Consider the following 14,537-nt stretch of genomic DNA (forward strand, 5'->3'; position numbering starts at 1 on the left):
GAACGCGTGGACTGAAATCTGCACAAATGACGCGAGTGCGTGGACAACGCGGATGCGTCAGATGCGCGATCTGCAATAATACAGAAAACGCTGGTTACGAATTCTGGGCTATTTTTGACCCAGTTTCCAGCCCAGAAAATACAGATTAAAAGCTGCAGAATAGACAAAGCAAGTGGTCTCCACCCATCAGCTGAAGACTTGTTAATTAATTCGAATTTAAATTCAAATCTTATTTTTTTTAGGAAAAGATTATTATTTTTTAGTTTTAGATAATTAGATTTAAAATTTATTAGGATTAGCAATAAATAGGTACTCTATATATTTAGACACACACATATTTTTATTTTTACCTGAATCCTTATTTTTCCTCTCAATCATTAGCAACTAAACCTCCATTGTTAAGGTTAGGAGCTCTGTCTATTTGTATGGATTTATTCGTTTGATCTTTCTAATTTAATCCATGTTCTGATTTATATTTCAATAATTGTTTTCGTTCTTTATTTTATGAATATGGGTGGAACGGAAGTATGACCCCTGTTCTAATTGAATTCTTGTAAAACTTGGAAAAGCTCTTTACTTGAACAACAGCTTGAAAACATATTATACTAAATTTTTAATTGTTTGTAATTAAAGGATTACGTGATATATAATCCCCTTATTTGTGGATAATTAGGATTCTTTTAGCATATAAACTAGAAATTGATCATCACCCTCTAATTGGAATTAATTGACCAAGGAATTGGCAATTAATGAATTTTAGAGGAGACTAGGAAGGTCTAAGGAATTAGGGTCTAGTCAAATATAGTTTGCCATGAAATTAAATCTTGCATGATTAAATTAATTAGTAATAAAAGTTAATCCGGAATATAGATAACTCTGAAACCTTAACTGATTTCTCAATACTTTATTCTCAACTTATTTATCTGCTTGTCTTTAATAGTCCAAATTTGCTGTTTAATGCTTTTTGAATATCTCAAAACCATTTTCTGCTTGCCTAAATAATCCTATCAAACGCTATTGTTGCTTGATCTATCAATCCTCGTGGGATCGACCCTTACTCACGTAAGGTATTACTTGGTACGACCCGGTGCAATTGTCGGTTAGTAGTGTGGGTTGTAAAATACCGCACCATCGGCCATAGTTTTAGGTTTGGCTGCAGCAATAGCTTCCTGGAATTTTCCTGGTCGGAGTCCACTTTTGATGGCGTGCAATTGCACTTCAGGGTGGAGATCTGGTATACTCATGGCCGCCATTTGTGAAACGCGTCATATAGTCTTTGAGGCTTTCACTCTGACCTTGTTTGATTGTGTTCAGATAGTTGGAATCGTGCAGGTAGATAGCTGATTCGGCAAAATGTTCCTCTAACAGCTTTGATAGATCTCTAAAACGAGAAATAGAATCTGCAGGTAAAGAACAAGACCAATCAAGTGTAGGACCCTCTAAATAAGATGGAAAACAACGACATAAAACTTTATCTGATGCACCATTTACTATCATTATGGATGTGAACTTTTTGATATATTTCTTTGGATCGCCTAACCCGTCATATGGGGTTAAGGTAGTTGGTAGAATGAACCTTCTGTGCAGCATGAAGTTCATCACCTTGGCCGTGAATGGCTAGGCGAGTTGTCTGGCTCGCCATCTTCATTTTCTGGTTGAGCTTCTTCATTGTGCTGAAGTTGGGCTTCTTCATGCCGAGTAGTTTCAGAGACGTGTGTCGGTCCAGATTGATGCTCGGGTTCTTCTGTTCGCTTTGTGGATCATTGTTATTTTCAATCCGAGCATTAGTTAGCTCAGCAATCCGGTTTTTCATTCACAGATTCTCCTCTGCCATGCGTTGGTTAGCTTGTTGCAACTCAATTACCATCCGAAGAAGTTTGGCTGGTGTAGGTGGGAGTTGATCAGCCATGGTCGAAGGTGAAAATGCTCTGGCCGATGAAAAAAGAAAAAATTATATCTTCGGCTCCACGGTGGGCGCCAATTGTTCTTGTATGGGTACCTCAAGGGGAGTTCGGCCTCTAAGAATCGACACCGAATTGTTTCCTTCAACGCTGATCTATAAGCTTCTGGAAGTCCAAGCTTTCTCCCTGAGGAAATGTCCAATTGCGGAGAGTTTGAGTAAAGGGGGGAGTGTGCCTGCAAAAGGCACTCCGATGCTTAAGTTAATACTGTAAATTCAGTGTGTCCGTTAAGGATAAGATGTCATACCTTTATAAGTGGAATGGAATAGGCCGGTTACGTTTCTAATTCTCATCCGCATTAAGGAGTAGTTATTAGAATTTAGTAGGTAATAATACTAAGTCGGACGTTTTTATTTTAGGATACAGTTCGTTGAGATAAAGTGTAATGCTTTATGCCGAGTTATGGTACATAAAACCAATTTATGATACATAATGCCAATTTATAATACATAATACCGATTTATAACGTCGGATTTGTGACGACCGTATCACTAATGTATCAAAACATTGAACCAAAAAATAAGAAAATGAAATATACACTTTTGATTTATTTATTTATTTATTTATTTTTGATATTTGATAACCCAAAAGATAGGCTACTTATGAAAAGATCGTGTCATGAACAAACTATAAAGACAAAACTTAAGTTGGTGTATTAAAATCCTTAACTTAGAGGACATTTTTATTCATGTCGAAAAAATATATATATTGGATGAAGTTTTGTTTTTTGTTTTACATGATTTTAGTATCAAAGTTGTTATACATCCAAATATTTTTTTATCTAAGTTTATCTAAGCAACCTCAACACCAACAAAAATTACTATCATTAAAAGAGCGTGATTACACATGCTTCTTCTTGTTCTTCTCACACTCGTTTACGCACGAAACTTCTTTTTTTTCGCCTTCTTCTTCGCGTTCCTCCTCCTCCTCTTCTTTTTTTGCGTTCATTTTTTTCACGTGTTTTCTCCTTATCATCATTTCTTTTGTTGTTGTATTTCTTTTCTTCCTTCTCTCCCTGGTGAAGAAGCAATAGAAGGTGAGGAGGAAGAATTTTGAATTATGCATAACAGAAATGAATCGAAATTATATTCAAAATGAACTGAAAATAAATTCAAAATGTAAACTCGTTTCAAAACAAGCACAGACTAAATGCATCTTATTTAAATCCAAAATAAATCAAAATTACTTAATGATTACGACACACAAACTTAATTCGAAAACAAACACACAAACTAAAATTGAATCATGAACAAATCCATCAAGTAATTTTGTAACATTATGTGTTTTTTCTTTTTTATTTGATTAGATGAACAAGACAAGAAAAGAACATGATTAGAAGTTTTGAGGAATTTTTTCTTTTTATTTCTTCTTTTTTTTCTTCTCTTTTTCTTGGTTTTATTCTCCTCAAGATAGTGAAACAAGAAGAATCATAACAAAATAATTCACTCGGAAATAAACTGAAATTATATTCTGAAATGAATTGAAATTATATTTAGAATGAATTGAAATCATTAAATACAGCAGGGAGAGAAGGAGGAAAAGAAAAAAAATACAGCAGTAACAACAATAAAAGAAGGCGAAGAAGAAGAAGACACTCTGTGCATAAACGAGCGCGAGGAGGAGGAGAAGAAGAAGAAGAACAGGGAAAAAGAAGAAGCGCGTGCCTCTAAATTATTTGGATAAACTTGGATGCTGAAATAGTAAAATTGCTTCGATGTGAAGAATAATTCTTAGTACTTTACTCTTTGTATTTTTAAGATTGAAAATAAGTTTAAATTAATTAAATTCAACTTAGTTGGTTTAAGTCTAGTTTATAATTTGTTAATTTAAATATAAGGAATAGTACATCTTTAAAATGCCATAGGCTACAGTTAGGTCTAATTTAGGTAAATAACTTAATTAAATTATTTTTGAAAAAATAGCTTAAACAATAAATACTTATATTAGAAGTAACTTGTAAATAAGTTTTTTGTGTTTGGTTTTTTTAGTTCTAAAAGTACTTATTTAAAAAAAAGTAATAAAAATTTTTTTATTATGAGAGAAGTCATTTTTTTTTAATTTCTCTTTAAGCAATAAAATAGCTTTTTAAAAAATTGTAATTTTATTTTTAAAATTGTACCAAACATTAATACTACACATTTTCATAAGTTAAAAGTTAAAAAAAATCACTTATAAACCTATCCAAAGAGCGATAATCCTTCTAAGTATAATTTCTGCCATAATTTTTTCTTCTTTTTCAATGCGATCTTCACCTTTTTAAAACATACACAGAGATTGGTGGGTGTCTTTTTCTTTTTTTTCTTTTACTTTTATGGCCGCGTGTAAATGTTACATGAAAAAATTTTAAAATACGGAACTATGTTAGTTATCTTTTAAATTGAAAAAAAAATGCTAAAAAGGCTTATTTCATGAATTCTCACCGTCTTTGTACCAAAAGAAAAAATGAATTCTCATCCTCAATCTCAAGTGTTTTTCTCTGGAACAAATTATGTACAAATCTAACATAATTTTCTAGCCAAGCACCACAAAATAGGAAAATGATTATAAAATAATAAAATAAAAATATTGATATATTAAATACTAGATATAGAAAAGTGTAAAATATTAAAGAAAAAGAATGAGGAGAACATGTGGCAAACAAAGTTAAAGATGCAAACCTAACAGTTCTAGGTGTTACTAGCTCGATCAGGAGCAGTTGTTTTAGGGGATTTCACTTTAGCCATATCAACAAGGTCCCCAAACAACTTATCCTCTGGCTTTGAAGGTTTTCCAGATGGCACATAAGAAGTAGCAGAAACTTGGTAAGAGTTTCTCATACCATTGTCATCACTCACAGATAAACCATACATCTGTTGCTCAACATATTGAACCCCTTGTTGCTGCTGACCGTAACCATATCCGACGAATTGGTTGCCGTACATTTGTTGTGGATACATGTAAGCCATGTTGCCATTTTGCATTTGATGTGGAACCATAGACATGTAAGCACCACTAGGAACACCTTGAATCTGCTGAGGGAATTGCTGATTGCTTTGACCAACATTATTGTTATTGATTGTTGACATATAGGTATTTGCATTTGGCTGCTGCATATACATACTGATAGCTTGATCATTCCCCATTGGCTGAGGTAGTCCTTGACCATGCGTACCAGCATTCTGTACATGTGTCATAACCACTTGAGTGACCTGTAACGGTTGTGGATATTGGTTGCCTGCTGCTGTAGGACTACCATTTTCGGTTGTTTCCCAAGGTGGCGGCGGAAATGATCCACCACTTTGTGTGCCTATAGCCATAAAAACATGAGTGATGTAATAATATCAAAAAACAAAAAAATGATACGCGCATACAAAAAATCAGCTATATATTTGTGTATAAACATATATGTAGTTTAACTCATTTTTAATGTATATTTTGTATTTTAATATGTATTTTATATTAATAATTAATTTAGTGACTTAATTTTTTATGTATACCTAATATGGTTCATCTAAAAAAATAGTGAAAATTATAGGTCAAACTTCATTATATATCATAACAATTGCTTAAGGAAAAAGAGTACTTGTTGTGAAAGAATTTAACCAAATAAAGAATCACTAGGTGTACCATAAGCTGGTGAATTTGGTGGTGGTGGTTGTTGTTGATGTTGTTGTTGGGCCTGAGAATTATTCCAAATAGGAGCTGTGGTTTGTGCAAATGGTGATGATTGTTGCTCATAACGAGGTGATCCCACATTTGGCATATTTACATTGGGATAAAATATGCCTTGAGATATGAATGTCTGGTGATGAAATTGGGGGGATAATGAATTTGGTTGGCCAAGAATTGGAGCAGGTCCATTGTTACCATTAGAGAACATATCAAAAAGAACAAGTGCATTATTCTGATGAGGCGTTGGACTGGCTGGCTGCTGTTCTCCTAGAGGAACAAGAGCAAGTGAGTTATCAGCTTTAGGTGATGAGTTATAGTCATCACCACTGAGTAGGTCCCATTTGGCATTAACATTCAAAGGGGCAGCAGAACCATTTGCTGTTGGGGGTGCAGTAAGTAGTAATTGGTTGAATGGCTGGGACTCAGCTTCAGCATTAGATGGTAATCTGCAAACATAAAGTAAAATAAAATGAAGATATATATAACCTGAAGGAACTATGCAAACACGTCACCTTATTGTCGAAGAAAGTTGGTATATAATTCATGCTGTTGTCTACGGTATCAAAAATTAATTGCGTCAGTAAATCTTACACTGACAACTTTTCCAAATTTATTTATCAAGATCAAATTCAACAATTTTGACATGATTTTAAAAAGTACCAGAAAATTGGTCGTAATAATTCATATATCGGCTTCATGCATGAAGTAATATCAAATTTTGCAACCAAAGCAAAAATCTATGACCTAATTAATCAAATACAAGATTTTATAACTGATTAGTACAGTACTAATTTATGAAATCAAACACAAAAATAAAATAGCATTTCCATCATCTATGTGCAAATTTAAAGAATATAAGTGAAAGAATAAAATAGAATTTTAAAAACCTTAATTTTACAATAAAACATTATTACTCTACTAGAAATTATCCAAAATTTCTAAAACTCCAAAAAGATAGCATCCAATAATTAATTACATGGATTTTAATTATGCTAATGGAGACCCGATTACCTCTCATCGCTTTGTTTACCACCATCTTCAGTATCAACCAGAGGATGATCAACAAGTGCTCCAGGAGTTGAAGGCTTTGGTTTCTCGTTGTCCTTTTGATTAGAAGTTCCTGAAGCAATGGATTCATGCTTGGCCAGTACACGTTGTAGATCATCATTAAGAGCTAGACCTTGGCATAGGAGTGACTCATCACTGGAAAAATTAAATATAAAAAAAGTTAATATACCAGTTTGTTTTCTTTGAATTTGAAGAGAAACTACTAGAAATACAATTAAAAAAAATTATACTTGCACCATTTTTTAGTATACCTTAAGTTGTATAATTTTCTTTTTAGAAACCATAGACATCAGTTATTGCGTATAATTTTTTCATTATATCTATTTTTATATCTAAAAATAGAAAGTATTCAGTACACATAAAGGTGTATTAAAAATAGTGGAATTAACACAACTCAAAAAAAAAAATTTAACCATAAAAAATTTAAACACCGACAAAATTAACTATAAAAAAATAAAACTAATATTGTACTAATAAAAAATAAATTATACTTAACAAAAAACTAATTGTTAATTTTTTTATTAATTTCAATAAAAATTAATTAAAATGTCCAAATTATTCCTGTCTACTCTATTTGCCTCGTCGTTATTCTCAAAAAGTGCATACTCTATTTATCAATGTTATTTATCTCCTTTTGTCTCATTCTTTCTGTTGCTATTTGTTGTTGCGTTGTGTTGATGGTAATGTTGGTAACGGTTGTGAACTTGTGATGGTCATATAATAATGGTGTTTAAAAGTTGAACGTTAATAGAGAGTTGAGTTGAAGAATTTATAAGATCGAAAATAATAAAAAATGAAAATAATTTAGATATTTTAACTTTTTAAATAAAATTAATAAAAAATTAATGATTAATTATTTTTGTTAAATATAATATTTTTTAATAAATAAAAATTAATTTTATTCTTTTATTATTAATTTTGTCCACGTTTAAATTTTTTATAGTTAAAAATAGGTATTTTTTTAAAAAACGAAAAAAAAAGTTAAGAATAGGATAATAAAGCCAATTTTGCGTCACCAAAAAAAAAAAAAAACCAATTTTGTTGCATAATATCACGGAAAAGGGACATTAGGCCTTACGAAGTTGAGTTAACAAGATGTACCACTCTCTGTTTGTAAGTTCTGCACTGGCCCACCAATTCAATTATAACCTCCTGTCTAAGCCCCTGAAAATAAAATTAGAGGTTATACATGATATGTCAGTTTTCTTTCTTTTTGTTTTAAATTTAAAACATGATAATCATCGGTCCTTGAGTTTTATGGTTTAAACTCTAAATTTACATATTTGCAAGTGGTTCATAACAGATAATTCAAGCGGAAGATAATAGTAACAACATAAATAAATGATACTCATATATCAAATATAGGTCACCTGGCTTATGCTTCTTTTTTTTTTTTTTTTGACTGTCCTGGCTTATGTTTGTTTACATGTACAGAATACTCAAATAAAATTATATTTAATAAATAAGATATAAATAAAAATATTATATTTAGAGATATGGAACTAATATATTTTATATTCATCTTTAAAAAAAATATAAAAAATATTAACAAAAACTATAATTTATTTATTTTATTAATTTTTTATAATTATATTTTTTTAAATTTTTAGAATAAAAAATAAAAATAAATTATTCTTTCATAATTTATTTTATTTTATCGCTAAATAAAATACAAGAACACTAATTTTATATTTTTGTTCTTTATATTTTGTTCTCAATATCTTATTTTATTCTGTTATCAGAACTAACCCAAATTAATATATCCCTTCCCGATAGCTTCTAGGCACAGTTAAGTTTTAGCCTGCAAACCGTTAATTCGATTAATTTTCACCCCTACCAACACATTTAAATATTAAAAAATCGGGTAAAATATGCTTTTTGTCCCTAACGATTTTAAAATTTTTTAAAATTATTTCTAACATTTAATTTGATTCAATTTTATCTTTAACATCTCAAATAAATTTCAATTTTATATTTGCAATAAACTTTTTTAACAGTCAATAATTAATATATTTTTTTTTTCAATTTCATCCTTATTCAAAATTTTAATTTTAACCCCAATCTACTTAAAAATTATAATCTTATCCCAATCCCATCAATTCCTCCATCGTCGGTCTTCTTCTTTTTTTCCTTCTGCGATGCGGGACACCCTCCACCTATCAATCACGTCGCACAGTCTCATAGATGTTTTTTTATTGTACATGGATGTTTCTTTTAAGTTCAATGGATGTTGTTTTTTTTTTGGTTTCCCACGGTATCCCTCAATCCGACAGGTCAAGGACTAATTCGTCGTGGTACTGATCTCCATTTAAGGGTTTGCCATTGGCCAATGGATTGCTGCATGCACAAGGCGGGATTCGAACCCCTGACACTTGCTTAAGCGGACTAGTGAGCTAACCACTAGACCAACCCAACTTGGTTATGGATGTTGCTTTTTATTGTACATGGATGTTTCTTTTTATTGCGGCGCTAAGGTCCCGTGTTTCCAGCGACATTGACAGTGTGATAGGGGAGAGGAGAGTGGAGTGGCTGCGAAAAAAATAGGATAATGGAAAAGGAGAAAGGTATAATTAGGAGTAAGGATGAATAATATGCCTTTTTATGTTTAGTGGCCTGTGGTGTAGCCCGTTGTCATGCGTTTCGGCTCCTTCATGCGTCCGCAACCGCCACACGCAGTCCAGCCTCATTGCGCCTCCATCGCGCCATGGGGATTGCCTCTGCCCTCTGTCGTTGCTGCTATATCGTTGGGCTTCACGTCGCTACTGTAGGGAGAAGTCGCGTCGAAGACACGATTGCAACACCCCTTGCATCGTCATCCTCCATGGTGCCCCTCCGCCGATATCAAACTTTTTTTTCTCCTTTTGCGACGTGGGGTATCCTTCACCTTCTATCAATCATGTCATATAGCCTCATAGATGTCTTTTTTTTGTTGTACATAGATGTTTAGTTTTTATTGTGCATAAATGTTTCTTTAAGTTCGATGGATGTTGCTTTAAATTCGATGAATGTTGTTTTTTATTGTATATGGATGTTTCTTTTTATTGCAGCGCTGTCAACGACATTGACGGTGACAGGGAAGGAGAGAGTGGAGTGACTGCGATGAAAATAGGGTAATAGAAAAGGAGAAAGGTGTAATTGAAAGTAAGGATGGATAATACACTTTTTTAATATTTATGTGTAGTCTATTGTTTATATTGTTCATATTTTTCGTTATCTATCTAGTGAAACCGTTATAATTTTTAAGTAGATTGAAGTTAAAATTAAAATTTTGAATAAAAATAAATTGGAAGAAAAATATTCATTAATTATTGACGGTTAAAAAATTGAAGGCACAGGTAGAATTTAAACTTATTTAAAACGTTAAAGACAAAATTGAATCAAATAAAATGTTAAGGATAATTTTAAAAATTTTCAAAAATATTAGAGACAAAAGATATACTTTACCTTTAAAAATCTAATTGGTCACTTAAGTTGAGCATATATATTAACAATTATGTTAGAATTTAAAAAGTATAATGAATGGAGTTTAAACTTTTGAGTATTTTTAATTATTTATTATTACATAATTTTATTATAAATTTAAATGTGTTTTTTTAATAATGCTTTATTTATATTTCATACGTTCTTCTAATATATTTTAGATTAGACCATAATTTAATAACATACCAGACTTCATATTTATAATAATAGTCTATAATAGATTGGTCAAAGTCACACCAAATGGTGAATATACTGATTTGGATTTGTTTCATTTTGCTATGAAATGTTATTAGGATTTACAAATATATTCTTCAATTGAAGAATTAGATTTATCTATAGAAGTCTTAAGCATCACACACAAATAAGCACCATAATTTGAACAATTGAACTGAATAACTTACTTCTTTATTTCCAGGGTCTATTGCATTCAGCATCTCTGCAAGAACATCCAAGATACCACGTGCGTTTTGAATCTCAGACAAACTGGACATAAAAAGGTCAATTAAAAAAATATAGGATAAGAGCATTGTTGGTAGAAAATTTTATAGAACTTTTTTCATTGATAATCTTTAACATGTTAATTAAACTCATTTCCTTATATGTCATAGTTTTTTTATCATCCTCATCATAGTCATCATCATAATAGTTGTTTTTGGTAGTCTGATCTTTCGTAAAAAAATTAGTACATAAAGTACCTTCTCTCTCTCATCTCTCTTTAAAATCTAAATACCTATCAGAAGTTGGAATCCAGGAATAGAAATCGATTCCTTCTTCAAACCATATTCAAGATCTAACAATAATTTTAGTTAGAAAAATAGTTAGAAGGCAAGGCCAATTGGGAGAAAAAAAAATGCTTAAAAATGACATTTGCTCTAAGTAAAAAGATAGTTCTGAAACAAGTGATCAAGGTGGTAGATATGGCTATGATACTCAATTACATTGGGTTTATATGTAATTACCGATAATGTAAGATCATAAGATAGAAGGAAAGTATGAAAGTAATAGAAAACTATATAGATCAGCATAAGAAAACTGAGTCCATTTCTCATAATAAAAAGAGATAGAAATACACCTTAGGGTTGGAAACTCAGCCTCGGTTGATGACCCGGTTGATGATGACCCAGCTGTGTCCCCCTGCACATCAAAGTTGCGGATATTTTGTGGATGTGATGTCAATGGACGTGTTTGTAGAGGTGTGAATACAGGTGGAGAACTTTCAGATCTTGGAGGGAATACTGCTCCTGCATGCTGAAACAGACAAATACTTCATAGGATTCAAGAAATAAACAAAAACTAATTCTTAAATGTATGTGCAAGTGCTTTGAATGTTACCGTTCACATTGAAAACCCATCTAAACAGTAAGATGAAAGAATTATGCAAAATACTACTTTTTAGAGAATTCCCCCCATGTTCATATATAAGGAAATAAGATCATTAAGTTAAAATAACTTGTTTGTAAACCTACCAACAGTTCTTGGTATGCAGCATAATATTGAGGATATCTTGCTCTTTGGCCTCCAAAGGCTTCTTGCCAAGTATCAATAAGATTCAGTATCTTCTCTCTGACATTAGAATCAGGCTACAATTGGCATGACAAATAACATAAATATAATTTATAAAATGAAAGCATGTATGATAGGAAGGATATGGAAACATAAAAGAGATATGTCTACCTTTTTCCTTGCTACTTTCACCATCTCATGAAGAACCTCTTTCTCTGCAACATGCATGTGAACAGTATCTCCACAGTTCTTTACAATTGTTTCCAGCAACTAAAGTATTAGACACCAATTTAAAACCGAATGAGCTTTTGCTGTTGTTAAAGATGATACAAATATGTTTGTTATATCCACAATTGAGAAAATCTTCCTATTTAAAGAAACATAATTTAAACAGCTACTATGCTATTTTCATTAGAAACTCTGTCTAAGGCAATCTGAATGCACAACAACCGCATTAAAGAATAGATATTAACCATTTACAGTGAACACTAGCGACTCAACTCCAAGTCTCCAAAATTTAGTACATTGATCCTACTTTTGGAACATCAAAGAAAGCCATATTTAAGAAGCTATCTGGACAACACTTCAATTTCACATAGAAACTAGAAGTGACAAAATGATGTTACGAGAATTTTAATTGCTTGCAATTCAAGCCTAGCACCTCACAACTCAAATAGTGACAAACTTTGTCGAAGTTTGAAATCAAAATAAATGTGAAAAGGAAAACACATACATGAAAGATACATAAACATATCTACTTACAGTTAATGCAAGGAGTTGAGCTTTAGGATTTTTACTTCGAATCCGCCTCTTTATGCCTTTAACGACATCCTTTGCTTGCCTGATAAATCATAACCAAATTGATTTCTCAAACTCTAGAAGTATAAACCAAGAAAGAGAGAAATAAAATATTGTACACTGAGTTCCATTTCAACTTGTGAAAGCTCCAAACAAAGTGCACACAAGAAACAAGAATAAGTGAAAATTGATATGGCAGTATGGCACCACCTTTCTCCCAATGACAAAAGACATCACTCACAATGAGCATGAATAATACATTTTTTTATATTTAACATAAATACTACATAATTATAAGAAATGTATAAATTCATGGATAATCAACGATACAAAGTTTTATTGCGTGTAGTTTTCACCAAGTATAGTGTTTTATGGTATTATATTCTTAAGTAAAGTACAGTGTGAATCCCTGTGAATTGCACAAATCACTCTGTGATAATGGTTTTGTACCATAATAGTTTATACTGAATATCAAAACTCTAAATTCAGATATGCCAATTCTAGATTCCAATTCTAGACATCGCTGATCGCACTCCATAAACAAAAATATTCACACTTATCTCCTTTTTTCTTGTCATTTAAAATAATCTGAATCATTTTCTTAGGTATCTAAATTTACAGTCGAATTAAAAGATTTCTTTACTATTTCTTATTTTTTAAAATAGTTGTTCCTTGGTTTTAAGCCAGTAATGCAAAAATTGAAATCGTAATTCATCGCCGAGAATAAGTAACTGCAGAAAACTTCACCTCCAAGGCAACAACATATCTAGAAAATTAGAAATTAATGGAAAGTGTGAAGATTTTGAGAAAAATAAATAACAAAAAATTTCATTCATAAAAAAATGTGAATAATTCCGAGACGAAAACAAAGAAGAAAATTGCAAATGAAGAAAGAATGTAGATAAATGGTGTACCCAGGATCATGGTTGAGTATGTCACAGATTTCAAGGTTCAAAGCCCAATCAGGACCAATCAGCATGTCGCTCGTGGCACGTTCAACTAACGAGTTCACCATTTCTCTTTCGTCGGCGATAACCACAGCAACGATTCTATCTGATCGGTGCTTCTTTCCTTTCCTCCGGTGTCGGAAATCTGGTTTTCCAATGGGATCGAAGACCGATTCCGGCGACGCGATGAAGAGACTTATGTTTATAAGTTATAACGGAATTAACGGTTTCTCATTATTCTCTCTCTTATTATGCGCTGCTAGCTGAATTTCGTTGAGAAAAGGTAGGGCCTAGAGGGTAGAGGAGGAATTGGAATGCGGAACTATCAAAATGATATTTGAATTGAAATTTTTGAAAGGAAAAAGTATTATTTTTGACCAAATCTTAATATTTGGTCCATAATATTTTAACGTTTTATTTTAATTTTAAAATTTTTAAATATTTTATTTTAGTGTCAACAAATTTAAAATAATTTAATGCAATTTTATCATCGAATTTGATGCAAATAATTTATATATTAAAAAATTAATAATATTTAAATGTAAATAAAATTAATTTACCAATAATTATTAATATAATTTTTTTAAAATGTTAATAATTGATTATTAAAATTTAAAGTTTTATAAAAAAAATAAAAAAATATTATAAAATTTTTTTAATTATGTTTTAGTATCACTTAATTAATAATATTATTAATGGCCACATTTATTCTATTAACTATTAGTTATTAAATTTAACAAAAAAATAACACTGAACATATGCAAAATTTTTTAAAACAAAAATAACACGTTCAAAATATTAAAAATTAAATTAGTACTTTATCTATTTTTTTAATATATTGCCAATCATGGGACTCCATCTTTCAAACTTTCTTTTCTTGATAACTGTTTTTTCATTTCCACAGCAAAGTAAACAGAAATCGTGTGATCATTTTAGTCAAAACATTTTTTTGGATACAATGATAGTCTATGATATTTTTAGAGAAAAGTATAAATAGGTCTTTAATTTTTTTTATCTATTGACATGTATATTTTTAAAAATTTAAAAATATATTTAAGTTTTTGACTTTTTTAAAATTTGAACATATTGATTTATGCGTTTAATTTATCGTATTTTAAAAATTCTCCCA

At 31.0% G+C, this 14,537-nt stretch overlaps 1 protein-coding gene across 1 annotated transcript; it reads right to left on the reverse strand.

The window, feature by feature from the left end:
* Positions 1-4,513: 4,513 nt before the first annotated feature.
* On the reverse strand, positions 4,514-13,688 carry LOC112716153 (TOM1-like protein 9). Its single transcript, XM_025768022.3, has 10 exons — positions 13,376-13,688; positions 12,426-12,504; positions 11,835-11,933; positions 11,627-11,740; positions 11,233-11,408; positions 10,562-10,643; positions 7,759-7,844; positions 6,624-6,815; positions 5,568-6,058; positions 4,514-5,247 (listed from the first exon to the last, which is right to left on the reverse strand). Exons 1-10 carry the CDS (start codon positions 13,474-13,476, stop codon positions 4,628-4,630), a joined length of 2,040 nt encoding a protein of 679 aa, XP_025623807.1. The 5' UTR covers positions 13,477-13,688; the 3' UTR covers positions 4,514-4,627.
* Between the last annotated feature and the right edge of the window lie 849 nt (positions 13,689-14,537).

Source organism: Arachis hypogaea, chromosome 10 (genome assembly GCF_003086295.3).
Source record: "Arachis hypogaea cultivar Tifrunner chromosome 10, arahy.Tifrunner.gnm2.J5K5, whole genome shotgun sequence".
Classification (NCBI taxonomy): domain Eukaryota; kingdom Viridiplantae; phylum Streptophyta; class Magnoliopsida; order Fabales; family Fabaceae; genus Arachis; species Arachis hypogaea.

What these genes read in the sequence shown, in the direction of transcription:
- LOC112716153 (XM_025768022.3), bottom strand. Translation starts at nt 13,476, where the DNA reads ATGGTGAACTCGTTAGTTGAACGTGCCACGAGCGACATGCTGATTGGT. An exon ending in TAGACCCTGGAAATAAAGAA is followed by an intron (nt 7,845 to 10,561) that starts GTAAGTTATTCA and finishes TTTTATTTTCAG; the next exon opens with GGGCTTAGACAGGAGGTTAT. An exon ending in CATCTTGTTAACTCAACTTC is followed by an intron (nt 6,816 to 7,758) that starts GTAAGGCCTAAT and finishes TAATTTTTCCAG; the next exon opens with TGATGAGTCACTCCTATGCC.